The sequence below is a fragment of the Aedes albopictus genome, chromosome 1 (genome assembly GCF_035046485.1).
Source record: "Aedes albopictus strain Foshan chromosome 1, AalbF5, whole genome shotgun sequence".
Taxonomy (NCBI): Eukaryota; Metazoa; Arthropoda; class Insecta; order Diptera; family Culicidae; genus Aedes; species Aedes albopictus.
The window spans coordinates 167,966,785-167,987,548 of record NC_085136.1 but is presented as its reverse complement, the minus strand read 5'-3'; the positions used below and the strand labels follow the sequence as shown (position 1 = coordinate 167,987,548).

At 44.2% G+C, this 20,764-nt stretch overlaps 1 protein-coding gene across 12 annotated transcripts in view; it reads left to right on the top strand.

Moving 5' to 3' along the window:
* LOC109412146 (platelet binding protein GspB) overlaps positions 1 to 20,764 on the top strand; it is a 148,458-nt gene extending 127,694 nt beyond the window's left edge. For 3 of the 12 annotated variants that reach the window (XM_062845764.1, XM_062845767.1, XM_062845765.1), the window contains 3 exons: positions 6,057 to 10,629; positions 20,134 to 20,315; positions 20,463 to 20,590. In XM_062845764.1, the coding sequence (XP_062701748.1) occupies positions 6,057 to 10,629; positions 20,134 to 20,209 (4,649 nt within the window). In that variant the 3' untranslated portion in view covers positions 20,210 to 20,315; positions 20,463 to 20,590. Of the gene's footprint in view, positions 1 to 6,056; positions 10,630 to 20,133; positions 20,316 to 20,462 lie in introns of all 12 variants that reach the window. The other 9 variants (XM_062845768.1, XM_062845772.1, XM_062845770.1 and 6 more) reach the window with 9 other exon arrangements.

Genomic DNA, 20,764 nt, shown 5'->3' with positions numbered 1-20,764 from the left:
CCGACCTTTGCTGCTTCGCGTTAAGTCCGCGTTGCGTGCAGGTGGGTGTACAGCTCTGCCACCGTTCCAAATGTTCTAGCGATAATGTCCATGTCATCCGCAAAGCATACAAATTGACCGATTTTTGTGAAAATCGTTCCCCGGCTGTTGAGCCCGGCTCGTCGCATCACACCTTCCAGAGCGATGTTGAAGAGTAGGCATGAGAGTCCGTCACCTTGTCGCAGTCCCCGGCGAGATTCAAATGAACTGGATAGTTCACCCGAAACCCTTACGCAGTTTTGCACACCGTCCATCGTTGCTTTAATCAGTCTAGTCAGCTTCCCAGGAAACCGTTTTCGTCCATGATTCTCCATAGCTCTGCGCGGTCGATACTGTCGTATGCCGCTTTGAAGTCGATGAACAGGTGATGCGTTGGGACCTGGTATTCACGGCATTTCTGGAGGATTTGCCGTACGGTAAAGATCTGGTCCGTTGTCGACCGGCCGTCGATGAAGCCAGCCTGATAACTTCCCAAGAACTCATTCGTTTTAGGTGACAGACGACGGAAGATGATCTGGGATAGCACTTTGTAGGCAGCATTCAAAATAGTGATCGCCCTGAAGTTCTCACATTCCAAATGGTCGCCTTTCTTGTGAATGGGGCAGATTACCCCTGCCTTCCACTCCTCCGGTAGCTGTTCGATTTCCCAGATCCTGACTATCAGCCGATGCAGACAGGTGGCCAACTTTTCTGGGCCCATCTTGATGAGTTCAGCTGCGATATTGCTGTATGCGTTCAAGATGCAAACGGTGCCCAAATGCGCTCCAAACGCGGTAACACAGTGTTACCAAAGGCAACTTAGCAACCATAGACAAAACCACCGCCAACCTAGGATTCAAAAGCTCCCACTGACATCGGGTTACTTGTTATAAAATCTTACCGCATTTGGTGCTCCCGCATTTGATATTTGCATTTCGAATGCACACAGCAATACCATCCTTACCAGCTGCTTTGTTGGTTTTGAGCTGGTGAATGGCATCCTTAACTTCCCTCAGCGTGGGAGTTGGTTCATTTCCGTCCTCCGCTGCACTGGCGTCGTCGTTTCCTCCGTTACCGTGGGCTCCCGTGCCTACGTTCTCCACGCCGTTCAGGTGCTGATCGAAGTGCTGCTTCCACCTTTCGATCATCTCACGTCCGTCCGTCAAGAGGCCTCCGTCTTTATCCCTGCATATTTCGGCTCGTGGCACGAAGCCGTTGCGGGATGCGTTGAGCTTCTGATAGAACTTCCGTGTTTCTTGGGAACGGCACAGCAGTTCCATTTCTTCACACTCCGCTTCTTCCAGGCGGCGCTTTTTCTCCCGAAAGAGGCGGGTCTTCTGTTTCCGCTTCTGTTTGTAACGTTCCACGTTCTGTCAGATCCCTTGCTGCAACATTACCTCCAAACCGTTCTGCACTCTTCGTCGAACCATTCGTTCCGTCGATTCCGTTCCACGTACCCGATGGTGCTCTCGGCTGCGTCGTTGATGGCTGCTTTCGCTGTACTCCAGCAGTCCTCTAGAGGGGCCTCATCGAGCTCGCCCTCGTCTGGCAACGCGGCCTCGAGATTCTGCGCGTATGCTGAGGCGACATCCGGTTGTTTCAGTCGCTCTGGGTTGTACCGTGGCTGTCGCCGGTACCGTACATTGTTGATGACGGAGAGTTTTGGGCGCAGTTTGCCCATCACCAGATAGTGGTCGGAGTCGATGTTGGCGCCACGATAGGTCCTGACGTCGATAATGTCGGAGAAGTGCCGTCCGTCAATCAGAACGTGGTCGATTTGAGATTCTGTCTGCTGTGGTGATCTCCAGGTATTACGATAAGGGAGGCTGTGTTGGAAAAAGGTGCTACGTATGGCCATATTTTTGGAGGCGGCGAAATCAATGAGTCGTAGGCCGTTTTCGTTCGTCTGCTGGTGGGCGCTGAACTTACCAATCGTCGGTCTGAATTCCTCCTCCTGGCCTACCTGAGCGTTCAAATCTCCTATGATGATCTTGACGTCGTGGCTTGGGCAGCGATTGTACTCGCGTTCGAGCTGCGCGTAAAATGCGTCCTTGTCATCATCAGTGCTTCCGGAGTGTGGGCTGTGCACGTTTATTATGCTGAAGTTGAAGAACCGGCCCTTGATCCTCAACCTGCACATTCTTTCGTCGATCGGCCACCATCACGCGCCTCTGCATATCACCCATCACGATGAAAGCTGTTCCCAGTTCGCGTGTGTTGCCGCAGCTCTGGTAGATGGTATGATTACCTCTAAACGTTCGCACCATGGATCCTGTCCAACACACCTCCAGCAGCGCTACGATGCCGAACCCGCGGTCCTTCAGTAGATCGGCGAGTATGCGGGTGCTCCCAATGAAGTTGAGAGATCGGCAGTTCCACGTACCGAGTTTCTAATCGCAAGTCCTTTTTGTTCGCTGGGGTCGTTGTCGTTGGTCTCGGTTCGTATTATTCTGTTGCTGATTTTCCGCTACAATGGTTTTTTACGGCTGGCTCGTAGGGCCTGACACTAACCCCCTACTTTCCGGAGGACCATAGTGCACAGTTAAGCTTAGAGTCCTTCCCTGGCACTCGGACGTAGATCAGCCGCCCCTAACATGGAGATCAGACGCTGTTGTGAACCGCTCCTCCTGGAGAACAGACGCTCAGGTTTGCCGAAGCAACCTGAGGTGCGGTTCAAAAGGCTTAATATTGTCGGCGCTCCAGGCCACGTGCAGTGTTCGGGTGGTCTTTGATGTCCGACTAGTCCAACGGCGTTCGGAGGACTTGATTTCACTAGCCGAGGATGACCTCGGGCTGCGGTTATCGCGGTACCCGTGGTGTGCCAAACGATGGTGTCATTCGTTGGTCACCAGTGCTGAGTTCGCCGTTCAGTTTCCACCAATCTTCCTGGGCCAGATCGGTGAACCGTGTCTACCGGGGGTTGGTATCCGCAATACCAGTGAACATTTCCTTGATCCAGTCACAAATATCTCGCACCGACGGCATCTCGACACATTCGTAGAGTCAGTGAGAGATGTGGGGGCGGCGTATGTTTATGTGAAATCAGAGATCTAGTTTCTTAGCTCAGCTGGTTTCCCTTATCTTACACAAATTGCCACGTGAACAAAACTCCTACACCAAAATCTAACTACTAGAGCAACTTCTTGGCCTCTTTCGAGTGGGTGCGGTTTATTATTTCCACTTTGGAAGGTAACAGGCTCTGTTTGGTCGATACTGTCATATCTCGCTTTGAAGTAGATACATTGGAACCTGGAATTTACGGCATTTCTTTAGGAATTGCCGTTCCGTAAAGATCTGGTCTGTTGTCGACCGGCCGTCGACGAAGCCGGTTTGATAACTTCCCAGAAACTCATTCGTTTTAGGTAACATGCTACGGAAGATGATCTAAGATAATAACGAGATTTTAAGCTCGTGACTAGTTTACCTCGGGACATACATTTCCATTCGAAGGAAGAACTCAGCATTTTGTGAGTTTTTCGGGAGTCGGGTTCATTTCCAGGTTCTCGCCGTGATTGTCGCATGCTCTAACTATCACACCAGGTCGACTTCATTTGTTTCAGATTAATTTCATGTTGTTTTTAAGTTTTCTTTCTTGCATTTTGAAACAAATAATCAAATTGTTAGCCATCGGAGGTGTTATCTTATTTCATGTTCCAGTTAAAAATAAAAAAATATTGTGTTGATACAAATTGAAATTGCATAGACCCAGATTATCCCCTCTCTACGTTAATAAAATATTCTATCCGTGTCAACCGTGGAGATGCAGAGGTATTCTTAATCTCTTTTTTATTGACGTAATAGAGTTCACGTGGAGGTACACATTGAGGAAGGTTAACCACTTTTAAGTTCCATTTGCTGATTCCCTTTTTTATAGAATGAGAAAATCTGCTGATCAGATCCGAAGAGGTGGTTCCTCGGGTTATGTGAGGATCGACCGACTAAAGATTCATGCTCTCTCTTCCTTACCTTTGCGGTACCCCCATTAGGGATATGACTTCGAGAAGGGGGGGACCTTACATGGGTACTCTCTGGTAGGCGTTCCACCAGCTACCGCCTTAAGTTGTCCTCTCTCCCCTGGAAGCTTGGGTCTGCACATTGTGAACATGCAGGGAAGCCTGCATGTCCGAATCTGTGCAGATACCACTCATGGCCTGACGGAAATTGTGTCAAATGAAAATACACTTCACCATGGACCCTGCTCGTCCATTTAGATACGCTCGTTATGAGGTTATGTGTCCATCTACCCTTGCTGGGTGAATCCCATTCCCTTGGCCACTTCAGCATAGCCGATGTTCTGGAGATCCGGCTCGCGCCTCTTATGCCACTTCGCTCGAAACACTCCCCATCCTCTGCCTCCACTAGCGCTATGGGCATCATGTCCGCTAGCACACATAACGCGTGCTTTGAGACCGTGCGGATAAACAGACGTAACGCCTAGAACATTTTTCGTGAAAATCCATCGCCCAGTTCACACTACCATCACCTGGTGGAAACGGTTCACGAAACACTGCGTTGTGCAATATCGTCAACAGAAGGCGCTAGTGTGAAACGTCAAACGCAAAGAAAAACGATGTGCGCGCCTCTGTTTGTGAAAGCCACAACTATGAAGATTTAAAATGGTCGTTAAAATCGTAGTCGATGAAAATTTTGCCAGTGTTACGTCTGTTTGTTTGTGTTAATATCATCGGCAAAGTCGACCAGCTTTGAGCCCGGTTGAAGTTTGAGCTTCAATACGCCGTCATACGCCACGTTCCATAATACCGGACCCAGGATGATGCCCTGAGGTACCCCAGTGGTGATGTTGTAGCTTCTCTCGCCTTCCTTGGTGTCATAGATTAGCACCCTATTCTGGAAGTAGCTCTTCAGTATCCGGCACTCTTAGGTGGTATATAGCGCACTCGGTGGCGGCCTAGCTGACGCTGTTGAACGCATTCTTTACGTTCAGCGTGGATTTCTGTTCGCTTCTTTTGGAGCGCTATCACAGCCGTTTTGGTTACAGCCCTAATAGCGTCCACCGTTGATCGACCCATCCAGAAGCCGAACTGGTTATCCAAGAGGCCAAAGCCATCGGGTTTCTTGGTATAGAACATCAGCCGCGACAGAATGATCCGTTCCTACAATAGCGGTAATAAACTACAGAGGAAGAATGTCGCTGGCGTCACCGCCGCAACATCTCTTGTTGGCGGAGAAAGGGAGGGATATAAGTGTCAAAGCGAAAAAGCATGCAGTTCGACAGGTAGATACCCGTCATGTTTGCGAAAGAGAACAAAAGGAACACCAGCGACATTCGTCGTCTATAGTTTATTAAGTCTATTGTTCCAACAGTTTTCCGGTGGTGTCAAGAAGGCAGATAGTGCTGTAGGCCGACGGGTCGCCGATTCTCTGTGTAATTTCGATTGCAGTATAGCAACTAGGAATTGTACGGTCATATGACATCTTTGCTCATACTTATAAAAGTCAAGATCGTATTGCCGTAGTAAGCGTTCGATTTGAAGTTTTCTTTGGAAATTTATGTCTCAATTCTGTAATAGCCTAACCATGAATAAAACAAATAGAAATAATGTCTGTAATTAAATGTAATCAAACGGAACAAAAAGAACAAGACAAGGGCATTTCAAGCATGACTTTTTAACGAACGAAGAGCGAGGGATAACTAGAACACCTCATAATTGATCATGAAAATTTATTATGCATTATGAAAAGGTAAGTTGCAACGATTTGAGATAGAGATTTGTGACTAAAGGTAAGTGACACGTGTAACGTTTCCCAATTGCAATCTAATACAATAATTATAGCTAGCATGTCCATGATTGATACAACCCAAAACAAAACAAATACACACTCAAAGATTAGAACAAATATTAAGGCGCAAAATCCGACACTCCTATCGAATAAAGTTGTTATTCTTAGTTATCAATTTATGCAATATTAATCCCTCCGAATTCTCCATTCAGAAACAAACTCCCATCAATGTTCGGCCTGTCAATACTGTTTGTTCTTCTCTTTTCTCTCTCCCTCTCTTTTCGATTTTCTTCCAGGGGCTAAATACAGATCACAATTCAATAATAACAACAATTTTGATGTAGCTCATAACAAATCCGATGGTGTGAGTCGCAATAACAATAGCAACAATAATAATCTGTCATCCACAATGTCATCGTCCTATAGAAACGGTAGCAGCAGTAGAACAGAAGCATATCAGACTAGTTACGGAAGCAGTAGCAATAGCAATAGTAATATGATTAACAATAACTGTTCTAACCATGATAGCCAAAGCAATACCGAAGATCTGTACGAAAATGGCGAAGAAGTACTAGATTTGGGCGACCTAGACTTGTCGCAGTTGCGATTGTCGAAGAAAGACCTAGAGGCACTTTCCAGTATCACACCGTCGCTGTCGCAACGTGTACAGGAGCAACTTCTAGCCCAGCTTCCTCCCCAACAAGCCAAAAAGCTTTCCAGAACTTTGTCGATGCAAAACGGAAACAGTATATCCAATCCCTATTCAACAACAACCAAATTATACAAACGTAGCTCAAGCAGTAGTGCGGGTCGCACTGCAGATGATTCTAGAGACAGTATTACACCTACTAACGATATGTTCGATAATGATGCGTACCTCCAGAAACGATCGTCGAAGAAACTAGACAGGAGCTCACGCAGTTCCAGCAACTCGCGGGATATCGTATCACCCCCTCCACTCCCGCCACCTAATTTCAATGACGATTATGGAACATCTTCATCATCTCGTTTTCCCTACGCAAACGAGAATCATGAACGATTCCGATCATACGAGAAGTACACACCCTACCTAACGACCTCCCACAACGATTCAGAACACGAACGAAGCAAATCGCTTGAATACGACAAGAAGTTCAGTTGCTATGAATCGCTTCCTCCACGCACATCTTGCCTTAGCCCGACAAACGAAAGCTACGGCCGACCGCCGAGCGGTTGCATCTCTCCCCCACCCATATCCACGTCATCCGGATATTCCAGCCAACGTTCCACCAGACGAATCTCCAGATTCCTGCGTCCGGACTTTTTTGATCCACCAAAAGAATCCAGCGACCAGGAGAAACAGAAGAGAGAACAAGAAACCCAGAGCATTTTGAGGGAAATACGAGAAAAGAGTCGCGAGAGAAGTGTAGATCGTACCTTCAGTGCAGACTACACGAATAAGAGTTCCGATCGTTTGAACTACTTCATTCAGAAGTATCAGAAGGACTATAGCGCAGAGAATAGTAATCTATACAGGTATAATAGTAGCGAACGAAACGAAATGATAGATCCACCCAGAGACAGTCATGAACAACGAAATCGAAGAAGTGTATCCAGGCCGAGAGATGTAATAGATTCGAACATTGCCGTACTAGATAAGATCACAGCGAACAGTACATTCGCAGACAAAATACTTGACGAACTTCAAAACTTGGCCGCATCGCAGAGTGTTAAAATTGTAGCTGAGGAAGCGGCACCAAGGAAAAGCAAAAGCAAGGAACTAATTCCGGACAATGTTATAGCAGAAGTGATCAAGAGAGTAACCCCTGAACGAAGTTCAACTACCAATTGTCTTGAGTGTAGTAGCAGCGTTCCGAAACATTCAGAAGAAGCCAGTTCTACGAGTAACAACAATATAGCTGCTGACGAGCCACTTACTGAGCCGATTGCCACCACAAAAGTTGTTAAGGTGAAGAAGATCAAAATGAAACCTAAGCTGGACGCCGACGGCAATCCAGTAACCGTAACCGTACGGAGAGTTAAAAAGGTGGTTAAGTCTAGTGCAGAAGCCACCCCTGCGGTAACTCCCGTTGAAGATACTCGCGAAGATGACAAGAGCTTAAGCGAGAAGCCACGTATCGTGAAGAAAGAATCCAAATTGGTAAGGCCGAAGTCTTACCCATCGAAAGATCCGGAACCGCTGAAGTTGGCAAAACCAATCACAAGCGAACCTGTCACAACTCCACTAAATGAATCCGAACCTTCATCCTGTAGCACTCCATCCAACGCCACGACAAGCGCAACACCGGTTAGCAAGATAATTCGACCGAAGAGTTTCCCAGCCTCGAAGTTGACCCCACCTAAGGATCTGAAGATTGTCAAAAGTTTGGCCGAAGCTCAGCCACTAAACGTGATTTCGGAAAATCTGGAAAACAAAAAATCCGCATCTTCACAAGCAGTAACTAAGGAGAAAACACCTCCAAAACCATCAACTGTCAACGGATCAACTGCAAATGAAACCCCATTGACCCCAGCAGCAACCCCAGGAACAACCAAGAAAGTACGTAAGGTCATACGAATTGTAAAGAAAACTACCACATCGAAAAGTGATTCGTCCACAAAAAGTAGTAGTGACGAGAAAACAGTTAAAGAATCGACCGTATCCAAAGTAATTGGTGAAGTTAAAGAAGTGAAGGAAGTGAAAGAAAAACGTGTTGAAATAGTTACCCCAGAGCCAATTCCAAAAGCTCCCAAAGAAAAATCTAAATCTCCGGAGAAGAAAGTTAAACAAGGATTCCTCGCTAGCATTGGTCAGAAGTTTGAAAAATTCCGAGAATCAAGCAAAATGACGAAAGAGAAGAAAGCAACTATTCCCGAAGGCAAGGCTGTAGATAAAGTGGTAGAACCAACAGCCAGAGAAGATAATGACAGAGCAACGGATACTCTGAAGAAGGAGAAGAAGAAGAGCCGCAGTGTGACAAATGCGGCAGCATTGCCGGACGATGCACCAGTGAGTGAAGAGAAGAATACCCGAAAGTCCAGAATAGACAAGGTCATCAGGAATCTACGAGAAATGTCCGTTCCGCGATCGTCAGGACTGACCGAGTCCAACCTTATAAAGCGAGCCGTTAGCGTTGAAGAAATGCCTGGAACATTCAACAAGTGTAGCGTTAACAAGGTACTAGGATTTTTTAAGAAGATTGAAAAAGACACCAAAAATAATCGAGTTCTCAATACAAAGTCATCTAGTCACATCAGCACGATGGATACCACCGAAACCCTGAGCGCGTTGGAAACAGCCATTGCGCAGAGGGATAGTCAAATGGCACCAGCGGAGGAACAAGGAAAGGAAAGGCCCAAGTCTGGAAGTTTCGTTAGCAAAATTCGCAAACCATACGCAGGGGCACGAAGCGATACTGTGCTCACCATGACGGAGCAAGAGTGTAAGTCCAATGGTACGGTACCGGAGAAACAAAACGGTGGCCACCAAACCCACATCCCGGTTAAGTATAGTTGTCCAGACTGTAACAAAGAAGATACTAACAAAGATGTATCGAAAAGGCATTCCTCCGCTTTGACTGATGCGAAGAACCACTCGCAGGACGAGAAAGAACGCGTCAGGAACAGCCGCCGAGCGCTGACCCTGGACTTGAGCAAGCTCGGCGAAAGCCGCCATGTTCAAAGCAATAACAACAACTACAGCTATCCACCCCCATTACCCAGTGAAATAATGCAAAACAGCAATCACGTGCCCACCACAAACAACAACAACACTATGAATATGAACATGCTTACACCATCATACGACAGCATCACCAATTACTCTTCGGGATCGAGAAGTAGTCCTTACGACGATTGCAACTCCTCCAGTACATTCATGTCTCCATCAGAAGAACACGAACTCTACTTTGACAACTGGTCGATCTGCTCGGATGACCACAACAACATGCTTAGCGCTTCGCCATCTGTGTCGCGACTGTCGAGGCTAACCTATGTGAACTCTGTCTCTCCGGTAGATAACGATTCCGAAAGCGTAATTGAACGGATTCGTCGGAAAAGTTTCTACACCCGTTTCAATGAGCAAAAGCCTCGGAGAGTAAGCACTATCCTAGCGCCGAGCAGCTCCAAGGAGTACTACCGCGATCAGTCTCTTTCCAGAGGTGGCCCTTCGTCCACTCGTTTGAAGGAGTATGGTAAGTCTTCATCGTCGTCGGTGGCGAGCGCTCTGACTAGTGTCGATCGCTCCAAACACAGCTACGACTACTATCGCTCACTTACCAGGACGCCGAGTTCCTCCAGGAACAAGTACGCGGATTCAACCGACGAGTATTCCAAATCTTCGTTAAACAATAGTGACTACTATCATCATCATCACCACCATCACCACTACCATCTTCCTTTGTCTAACTCGTCACGGAAACTCAATTTCTCCAGTAACGATTCTTCCGATAACCTAAACTATAACACTGTCGGCAAGTCCTCATTAAGAAGTACATACTACGAAACCTCGTCACCACCGTACTACGCCACATACAATCCTCGGCGACGATCCTCGTTTACCAGCAATAGCACAACAGCTAATCTAACCTCGTCCTCTTCATCGATAGCATTAGACACTGCCAACACAGGAAGAGACACGCGTGACACTGTGCCAAAGAATACAGCGACAGCGACGGCGACGGCGACGGCTGCAACAGCTACTGGGCATCCCTGTGGAACAGCAACAAACTCCTCGTCTTCTACCACGATTTCCGCGTCGGAAGGCTTGCCTAGCCAGGGCAGTAGTTCGCGGAAGCTGCGACCGTACGACAACCGGAGCATTTCGATGTTGAATTCCACCTCCCTCAAAGAGTCGCGATATGGCGGTTACGACAGCGCGGGGATCATCAGGTAAGATCAATGTAGTATTTAAAGTGTTTAGTACGCTTGCGCGAAAATCCATAATAGATGTTTATACGCCAAAACTACGGATTCTAAATTTCAGGATTTCCAAACTCCCTGTTTGAGGATCAGAATTTACCTAGATATTTTGCACCTCATAAACTGTGATGTAAAACCTTGTCAACCTTGTGAGAACGTGATAACCGCCTACCTATGTTTCATGTAAAACCATATACAAGAATCGTAGAGCTCGTTAAACAGTTATTTATTTTCATGTATTTTGTACAACATCTTCACATACATAAACATGAGTCAACCTTTCTAAGCCTTACAACTCGGTTCGCAGCTGCTTCGAATCAACCCCAGGAAAAGAGATGAACCAGCCCAAGGCTGAAAGTCTCTAAAATAAAGCGAATCTCTCTCAATTTTTCAACCCCTTCGCCGCCACACACCGTTCTGCATCAGCCTCCGCCAAATATCGTAGCTAGCACACATTGCATGTACACTCCAAGTGATTGCAAGTCTTCCTCGAGCATGGTCCAAGTCTCATGCCGGTGAAGAGCAACTGGTATTATCGGCACTTTGTGCATTGAACATGTGGTAATGAATTGACATCCCACACGGTTAACGTTGTTGTCAGCCATTAGCAAGAATCCGCAGTGGACGATTTCCTCCATCACAACGAAAAAGTTCTTAGACTCTAACTTGTCACCTCACTTGTATATAGGGTAAATTATCTATTTTTTCCACTCCTCCTTGGTGGGTTAGGAATCAAACCCTTCATTCCCTGCGTTTGCAGCGGGTAGATCTGACGCTTCCTCGATCATCCGTGCCTGCGTTTCCAACACCATTTCGGTAGTCGTCATAGCACATCCATCTTGCGATCATCTTATGTTGTTTCTACTGTGTCGCTTGTGGCTGCTTGAGCCCTTCAGAACGCGCCTTGTTGTAAAAAGTACAACACAACCAAAAAAAAACTCGCTCGTTTTACACTGCGTTGGCGCGGAGCAATTTTAGGCTTGAACAGGCGCGCGTCCTAAAAGGTTAACCTTGTTTCGGTAGATCTCAAGAAGGGCGTCATCAAACCCGCCCTTATCCGGCAACGCTGCCTCGAGATTCTACTTCTATCAATCTAGGTCATACCGAGGCGGACGTCTGTATCGATCATTGTTGACAAATTTTAGGCACAGTTTGATCTCATCAAGGTACTAGTCTATGATTGCACCACGATAGGTTGTTATGGGTTTTGGATCGGTTTCTCATATTTTTCACGGGATGTGAAGGTTTCTTGGACATCGCCGACATCGTGCGTCTGGTCAGCGTCTTTATCAGTGAGTCGATTTATTTTTGTTGTCAAATCCGGTAACAAGCTGTTTTCAGCTCGAGTGTGTTTCTCGCATGTGACTTTAGTAGACGATATGGTTACCTCCAAACGTTCGCACCATGGATCCTGCCCGATTCAACTCCTGTAGCCCTACGATGCTGAACCTACGGCCCTTCCGTACATCGGTGAGAATGCGGGCGCTCCCGATGAAGTTGATGAATCTGCAGTTCCACGTACCGAGTTTTACATTACAAGTTCTGTTTGGTCACTGAGATCTTTTATTGTTTTCTTTTCGGTACGGTATAACAATGCTCTGCACTGGTGGTGACTATCGTGGCCAAAGAAACACTTGAACACCCTCACTTAACACAAACCCGCTTTAACCAATTTCTTTCACACAAACAGGTATCTTTTTGATTGCCCTTTTTTATTGGCAAGCTCCTACTTCACTTTCTCTTCTTCTATGTAGTCGGCGGGTCCCGTCTTCTCGCTCCGCTACTATACCATTTTCTGTCGCCTTCTGTTGGATTGGACGCCCTTAGACGCATTCTGAGTCGCGATTTCTGACGAGTCGTCTAACCTCGGGGCCCTTTCAAAATGGATGCACCTGGGTTGACGACCTCTGGTGACCGGATAGATGTCTACGGTGTGACGCTTGTGATGGCTGGGCCAAACTCCTGACCCTCAGTTGTTTGTCCCTTACTTACCTCACCAGTACGACTAAGGCCTGAGTGTGCTCTGTTGTACGTAGGAGTCGTCCTATTCTACTCGGTCCATGGCTGTGCGTCTCCAGTTCCGCACTCTGCGAAGGGTCCGCAAATCGTCCTCCACTTGATCGACCCGCATAGCTCGCTGCGCAGCACGTCTTCTCGATGGCTCTCGAGCACCATTCCAATCGGGTGGCTATCCGACACCCTGATGACGTGACCCGCCCACCGTAGCCTCTCGATTCGCGGTGTGGACGAATAGCGACAAAAATCATCGTCATGAAAACATAATCGCCCAATGCTAACCAAGCTGTGTTACACAAACCACTCAGTAGGTAGCGGTAGTGAGCACACGTCAAACAAGAGCAAAAAAGATGCGAGCGGCGTGACCGAGCGATTTGCGAACTACGAAATATTTGAACTAACCGTTAAAAAGGGTAACGATGAGAAGTGAGTAGAGTGAGACGTCTGTTTGTCTGTGCTTCAAAGATTATCGATTCAAATCATAGTGACGGAAACATGTTCGCCCAATGCTAAAAGGACTGAGCTTGGCCAACCATCAAGTAGATAGCGGTAGTGGTCAAACGTCAAACTCAAACAAAAACGATGCGAGCGTCACGGAAGGCCAGTTGGCCAACTGTCAACTTTTCCAATCCACTTATCACCGAGCGGTAATGGCGGCGGCGGGTATAATCAACCAGTTTGGATTTTGATGTTTCTTGGGGGAAAGTCAAAACAGTTTCATTCTCCTCTTCACCCCTTCACCCACCGATTGGTGGAGCCAACCGATTGCGATCCCCAAGAAACGGCAAAATTCGAATCGGTTGATCATGCTCGCCGCCGCCATTACCGCTCGCGGATAAGTGGATAGATCCTGTGGTGATATGGGAGCTAGAATGTAACATCATAGCAACCAGGGAATGGAGGACGTGAGCATTGCAACTGGAGCTGTCAAGAAGAATACTTTAACTAGCAGTTTACAGATTTCGAGAATTAAATATTGCTTCAAGAAACTCAACATTTCTATATCAATTAATTAGTTATTTACCACATAATTGGCGACGAGCGGACCCTGAAGCGAACCTGAAGTTGTGAGGTAAGCTATTCAACAAAAAGATATACGGAAAAAATCAAAGTCCCTCACAGACAATCAGCTGGTCGGTCCGGTGAGGGCATGATTAATAAAGTTGAAGAAAAAATAAAGGCAATCCAACAATTCAGAACGCCCAAAAATGTCAAAGAAATCAGGAGTTTTCTCGGTCTAGTCGGCTAAGTCGGTCGTTTTATTCCGGATCTAGTCACCAAACCAATCGAGCTAAGGCAATTGATGATTGGCGGTGACGCACAGTTTACATTACATGGTTAAAAAGTCACGAAATTACTTTCAAATCACTCATGGAAGTCAGAATCTGACAACGAACCAATAGTAATCTCATATGCCAGCAGTTCTCTATCTCCCACTGAATGACGATATTGCCAGATAGAAAAAGAGGCTTTCGCGATTGTTTGGAGTGTTGAAAAGTTGTAATTGTACCTATGTATTGGACCGGCAATTCGAGCTTGAGACCGATCACAGGCCATTGACGATGATCTTCAAACCTACTTCTCAACCCTCTGGACGAATCGAACGCTGGGTTCTCCGGTTACAACCATTCAAGTTTCGCGTTGTGTACAGGCCTGGGAAGGAGAATATTGCCGATCCATTGTCGAAGCCATGCCTGTCTGAAGAAGCGAACGAAATAGATCAAACTGACGATCGATTGTACATCCATGCTATCACCGAGTGAACTCTGATCTGGAAATTCAATTAGTGAAGGAAGCGATATCATCTGGTATGTGGGACACCGCAACCTTCAAGGAATGCGCAAAGGACTACATTCCTTTCAGAAAAATTTGAACTTACTTGAAGACCATGTCATTCGAGGATGCAGATTGGTAATCCCTCGTCAAGTACGACCCAGGATGCCACAACTGGCTCACGAAGGGTATCCAAGGGGAAACAGGTATGATTACGCGACTACGTGACCATACCCGAGGACCATAACCTTAGAAAACGGCCGGCAATTCATCAGTTCCGATTTCGACGATTATTGCTATGTAAGGAAGGTAAAACTCAACCATACAGCACCGTATTAGCCTCAGGCGAACGGAGAAGTTGAGCGCCAAAACAGCTCTCTTTTGAAGCGCCTCAAGATCAACCATGCTCTCCATCGGAACTGGAAAACAGACCTTCTTGAATACTTGTTGATGTACAACACCCCACCCCACTCAACGACGGGAAAAACGCCAACCGAATTAATCAATAAGAAAACGATTAGCTCGAAAATTCCATTCATCAGCGACATTGTGACTGCGCCGCCCAAAGATGGTGAAGCTCAAGATAGGGATACTGTCATGAAGTACAAAGGTAAATTAAATGGGATTCTCGTCGACATGACCAAGTTACAAAAATCAATAAAGGAGATTTTGTGTTGCTGCAAAACCTTGTCAAAAAGAAACCCAGCTCGACGAAGGAAACCAACGACTTTGCAGCATCTTCTGGAAGTATAATCGATCCGTTGTTGGCATCAAATCCTTCTACGAGCTCATCAGATCTTCGACCACTTAGGACAGTTCAAAGACCGTTTTGGCAGAAGGATTATGTTGCTCATGTATCATCCGATAAATAAATCACCCTAAAGGAAGGGAGATGTGGTGATATGGGAGCTAGAATGCACATCATAGCAACCAGGGAATGAAGGACGTGAGCATTGCAACTGGAGTTGTCAAGAAGAATACTTTTTCTAGCAGTTTACAGATTTCGAGAATTAAATATTGTTTCAAGAAACTCAACATTTCTAATCAATTAATTAGTTATTTACCGCAGATCGTTAAACCGGTGTACGATGGGAATTATCAAAGTGTTACGTCTGTTTGTCTGTGCTACCGCATTACCTTGCGTATTATCTAGAACACAGGCCACTACTGTATTTGGCATGAATAAACAACATACAAACAAGATATTCCACATAACAGCAGGCAAGACTAGCAAACAAGATGCTAATGGCACTACAAACTTAGTTTTATTTGATAATGATAACATTAATGCTCAGGGAAACGGACGTAGAACTAAGAAAAAATACTGTATAAACATCGTCACGAAACATAACCGCCCAATGCTAGCCATTCTGAATTTGACCGAGCTATGAGCTATCCACTTATCCGCGAGCGGTGATGGCGGCGGCAGGCACAACCAACCGGTTTGGATTTTAACGTTTCTTGGGGGAATGTCAGAGCAGTTTCATTGGCACTAACCGATTGTGATCCCCAAGAAAGGTCAAAATCCGAACCGGTTAAATAGTTGTGCCCGCCGCCGCCATTACCGCTCGCGGATAAGTGGATAGAAAAAAACAAAACGTTAGAGCAAAACCGATGTGAGCACTGCCAGTGGACGTTCGACCAATTACAAAGTATTCAAGTCAACCTTAAATTTGCGATCAATAGAATAGCACGTCGGTTGCTCTGTGGTTAATGTTTTTGAAAGCATGATCGGTAGGGTAAGAGTAAGTGCTTAATAGGGGTAGGCGGGGCAATATGGACACCCTAAGGTTTTTGCCAACTTTACCTGGCAAGATGTCAAAAAATTTTAGTTTTTTGATACATGTATCCTTTTAAAGTCTATTTAGCATCTATTGCATAAGAATGCTCACGAAGAAAAATGATTTATCCACTTCAAAAAATGTTATGAAAAATGTTAGTTTTTCATGACCGTCTTCAAGCATACGGGGCAGAGTGGACACCCCTATGGGGCAATATGGACACCATGAGACTTTTACGAATTTCGTACATTATTTACACACATTATTTGACTTTATACATTTCATTACAAAACAACTATTATGGATGAATAATACGCCGAAGTAGTTCATTTTTGTTCACTTAATTTAAATTCAGGCTGTTTTGGATAAAGCTTCGTTTTTGTCGGCATGTACAGCTGTGCCTAGAACAACTATTTTCCACTGCTGTCATTTTTTGACCAATTTGTTTCACCCTATGTCTACTATAGTGAACATTTGAACGAAAATATACTGAAATCGAAGAATTTGGTTGGTTTGTGATTTAGGTTATATTATTCCCTTGCCGCTTCTTTCAAAAAGGTGAGTGTCCATTTTGCCCCGGCAGCAGAAGATATTTCCAAACTTCATTTTTGATATAATAAAGAAGAAAATATAAACATGTTAAGCATGTAGATACAGCAAAACTAGAATGTAGATACAGATATTCTAGAAATATCAGGATTTAATCGACCTGCAATAAATTAATCACTAAATCTTATTTTAGATGGTGTGAAAATTATAATTTCCATGCACAAAAAACGGAGGACGCAACTTTTTCGTGTAAAATCAAGTATAATTTTAATTTCGAATGTTTCTTTCCTGAAACTACGTTTTAGACAAATGGACTATATTCTCAATTCATTAAAAGTTCAAAAAAGTTCGCATATTTCAAAATATTGAGGGTGTCCATATTGCCCCGCCTACCCCTATGTTCTAGATGGAAATACGAAATCCTAGTGAAGGGTCTTTACATAACCATGATGTGATCTCGGGTTACTACAAAACAAGTGAATTCGGAAAGGCATTTTTGATTATTTTCGAAATTGGATTTTTGTCGGATACTACACGTCTTGATTCACTGATTCTTCTTAGACACACCATTCTTAACTAATGCAATTTGAAATTCACACAATCTAAGATACGCAATAGGGTGGGTCATCGGAACATTTTTGTCAGATCAAGGTTTTTTCGACTCCATTTGGGGTCCCTAACAACTGGCTAAAATTTGAGAGGGATCGGTTACGCCTAAGTTTTGCGCATCGAGATTGAAATTTGTATGGAAATTCGTATAGGAAAAGTGCTTTTTTGTATTTTTCCTATTTCATCTACTAATTTAACTCAAGTCATAATACTAAACCCGTTAAAGTATAATTCATGATATACCTTACAACTTTGCCGAAGACAGCAGGGTGCTAAAATGCTCACAAAAAAAGTTATTATGCTCCAAAGTGAGGTATATCGAAATATATGCTGAAAATTACTTTTTCTGCCATCACTGCCCGCTGGGTCAACTATAAACTGCTATAGAACTTTGTGGATGCATTCTATCAATTTGGTGTCTTCAGCAAAGTTGTTTGGATTTACATGCTCTTTGAATTGCATTTGGACATTAGTTCGAAATTTCACCGCATAGGTGGCGCTGCGATACAAACTTTTTTATTTCGCATCCTAGAGCTTTGGCGTTTTCGGCAATATTGTAGAACACAAAAAAATATGAAAGTTTGTCGAAGACACCAAAGCTCTAGCACTTAACACAGCGATGTTACAGCAGAAGTAGTTAATCATATTCAAAAATTTACGTTTTTGCACTTTTTATATACTTCTGTTAGTGCCATGAATCGTTTATCTTATACTAGCTATCCCGGTAAACGTCGTACTGCCTGCCTACTGTGTTTTTTGACATACAGCTCCATAGGGACGTTTCCCGCAAGGTTGCAACCATTCATTTGCAAAGATTTACATTCATTTGCTATTATCTCAGTTCAGAAGCATGCTATCGAAAAACAATGTATGGATGAATTTAACCTTGTAATTTTATCTGAAAGTTTGCCGAATAACATTGGGGTCGCAAACGTATACCAAAGTCGTGAGCGAGCTGTAAAGGCAACTCTCCACGCGGTGAATGTAAATTACATTCACGCTGTGGAAAGTTGCCTTCACAGCTCGCTCACGACTTTGGTATGCATGTGCGACCTTAATGTTATTCGGCAAACTTTCAGATAAAACTACAAGGTTAAATTCATCCATACATTGTTTTTCGATAGCATGCTTCTGAACTGAGATAATAGCAAATGAATGTAAATCTTTGCAAATGAATGGTCGCAACCTTGGTTTCCCGCAAAGTTATCGGTGCTGGAGCCTACCGTTCCAGAGACCGGAGACGTCTCACACCAAGCTGAGAACCTTCCCCGGCTTCAGAAAAATTCACATACAAAATTTCACATCGATCGGTTCAGTAGTTTCCGAATGCATAAGGGTCAGACAGACAGATAGACAGAAATTCATTTTTATATACATAGATACGTAGATATTTGTATTTTATACCAAATATAACTCTTTTGTCTCCCAAAATACCATTTCCTGGAATGACACACTTGCCGGAATGATCGATCTCTTTGAATAGGATAGGATGGATAGGATGTTTATATTAACATAGTACGAAACATTGCCTTCTTTCCGTCAAATGACTTTAAGGACAACAGTCCAGGAAATGACATTTCACGAAGTGTTATTTCGGAAAATGTGATATCACTAGTACAATAGGAATTAAAAGATTTATTATCGAGTATAGTGCACATAAAAATGTTTTAGTATGTCACTATACAGGAAGTGAATCAAAAAAAATCAAAGGGGCTACATCCTCAATAGCGTTGGTAGTTCGCTTACGCTTAGAGTTTACTACTTGAACATACATCTACCTCGCACTATAATGATTAAAAGAAATATCATTCGTAATATATTAGTTATATTGGCAGATAAGGAAGGAGTATTATCAAATATATATTTTAATATGTACAATTACCTACTTTCAAGGTAGCTGCAATGTAGTACATATGTCACACGTAGTACAAAAATGTAAACTTTGAGATATGATTTACTATTTTCGCTATAACTTCGCTGGGTTAAGTGCTAGAGCTTTGGTGTCTTCGACAAATTTAAATAATTTTTCATGTTCTACAACATTGCCGAAAACGCCAAAGCTCTAGGATGCGAAATAAAAAAGTTTGTATCGCAGCGCCACCTATGCGGGGAGATTTCGAACTAATGTCCAAATGCAATTCAAAGAACATGTAAATCCAAACAACTTTGCTGAAGACACCAAATTGATAGAATGCATCCACAAAGTTCTATAGCAGTTTATAATTGACCCAGCGGGCAGTGATGGCAGAAAAAGTCATTTTCAGCATATATTTCGATATACCTCACTTTGGAGCATAATAACTTTTTTGTGAGCATTTTAGCACCCTGCTGTCTTCGGCAAAGTTGTAAGGTATATCATGAATTATACTTTAACGGGTTTAGTATTATGACTTGAGTTAAATTAGTAGATGAAATAGGAAAAATACAAAAAAGCACATACAAATTTCAATCGCGATGCGCAAAACGTAGGCGTAACCGATTCCTCTCAAATTTTGGCCAGTTGTTAAGGACCCCAAATGGAATCGAAAAAACCTTGATCTGGCTAGATACGATCAAATTCACGTTTTTCCATATAACCCTTGACCCACCCTAATACGCAACAAACTCATTAAAAACGTTAAGCCTACGATCTTGTATATGGTACTGTTTTCTATGTTTTCCCAATTGGATACATACTGCCAAAACTAATCTCCAGAAAAATATCTTCTTTTCTGAAACGTTTGTTCGGCTCCGAACCGAAAAACAGTGAAACCCGGTTCAGCCCTGTCCGATCCGTTTTATACAGGGACCACTTCCTTTGTTTGAAGCTCAAGACCAGTTAACCGCACCGATTGCCTATTCCCCATCCTCAATTCGACGGCCTTATCACAGCCTAACGACAAGGTATCGCTCCTCCGATAACGCAACCTAGGTATTTGCTTTAGTCGCGTGAGTAAAATGTAGGTACCATCTAAATTACTTTACAGGCCCTCATCGTGGACGAGTAGCTTTGCAAACCACGCTTTGCGCATCATCCAATTCAAAGTTCGTTCAACCGTTCGTCCGGCTAATAGGTGTTCTTTGGAATCTTTTCAGAAATGGTCGTCTCAGAAACTCGTCAATACCTCGGAACCCCACCAACGTATGATCGTCAGTGAACAATGACTGCGATATTTACTACGATTTCTAGCGGTTGGCCGTTTGAGGCCCGATTGAGAAGCAATTGATATGTCTAGGTGTAAACAAATGTTTTAATTGTACTCATAGGGAATAGCATTTTAATGTTAACGTTAGTCCACAAGTTACTTTCCAACGCCAAAGGTGACAGCAGAAGAACAATGAATGAAACCATCAAGCTTATGAGAGAGAGATGAATAAGACAGAATGGATTTTGTACA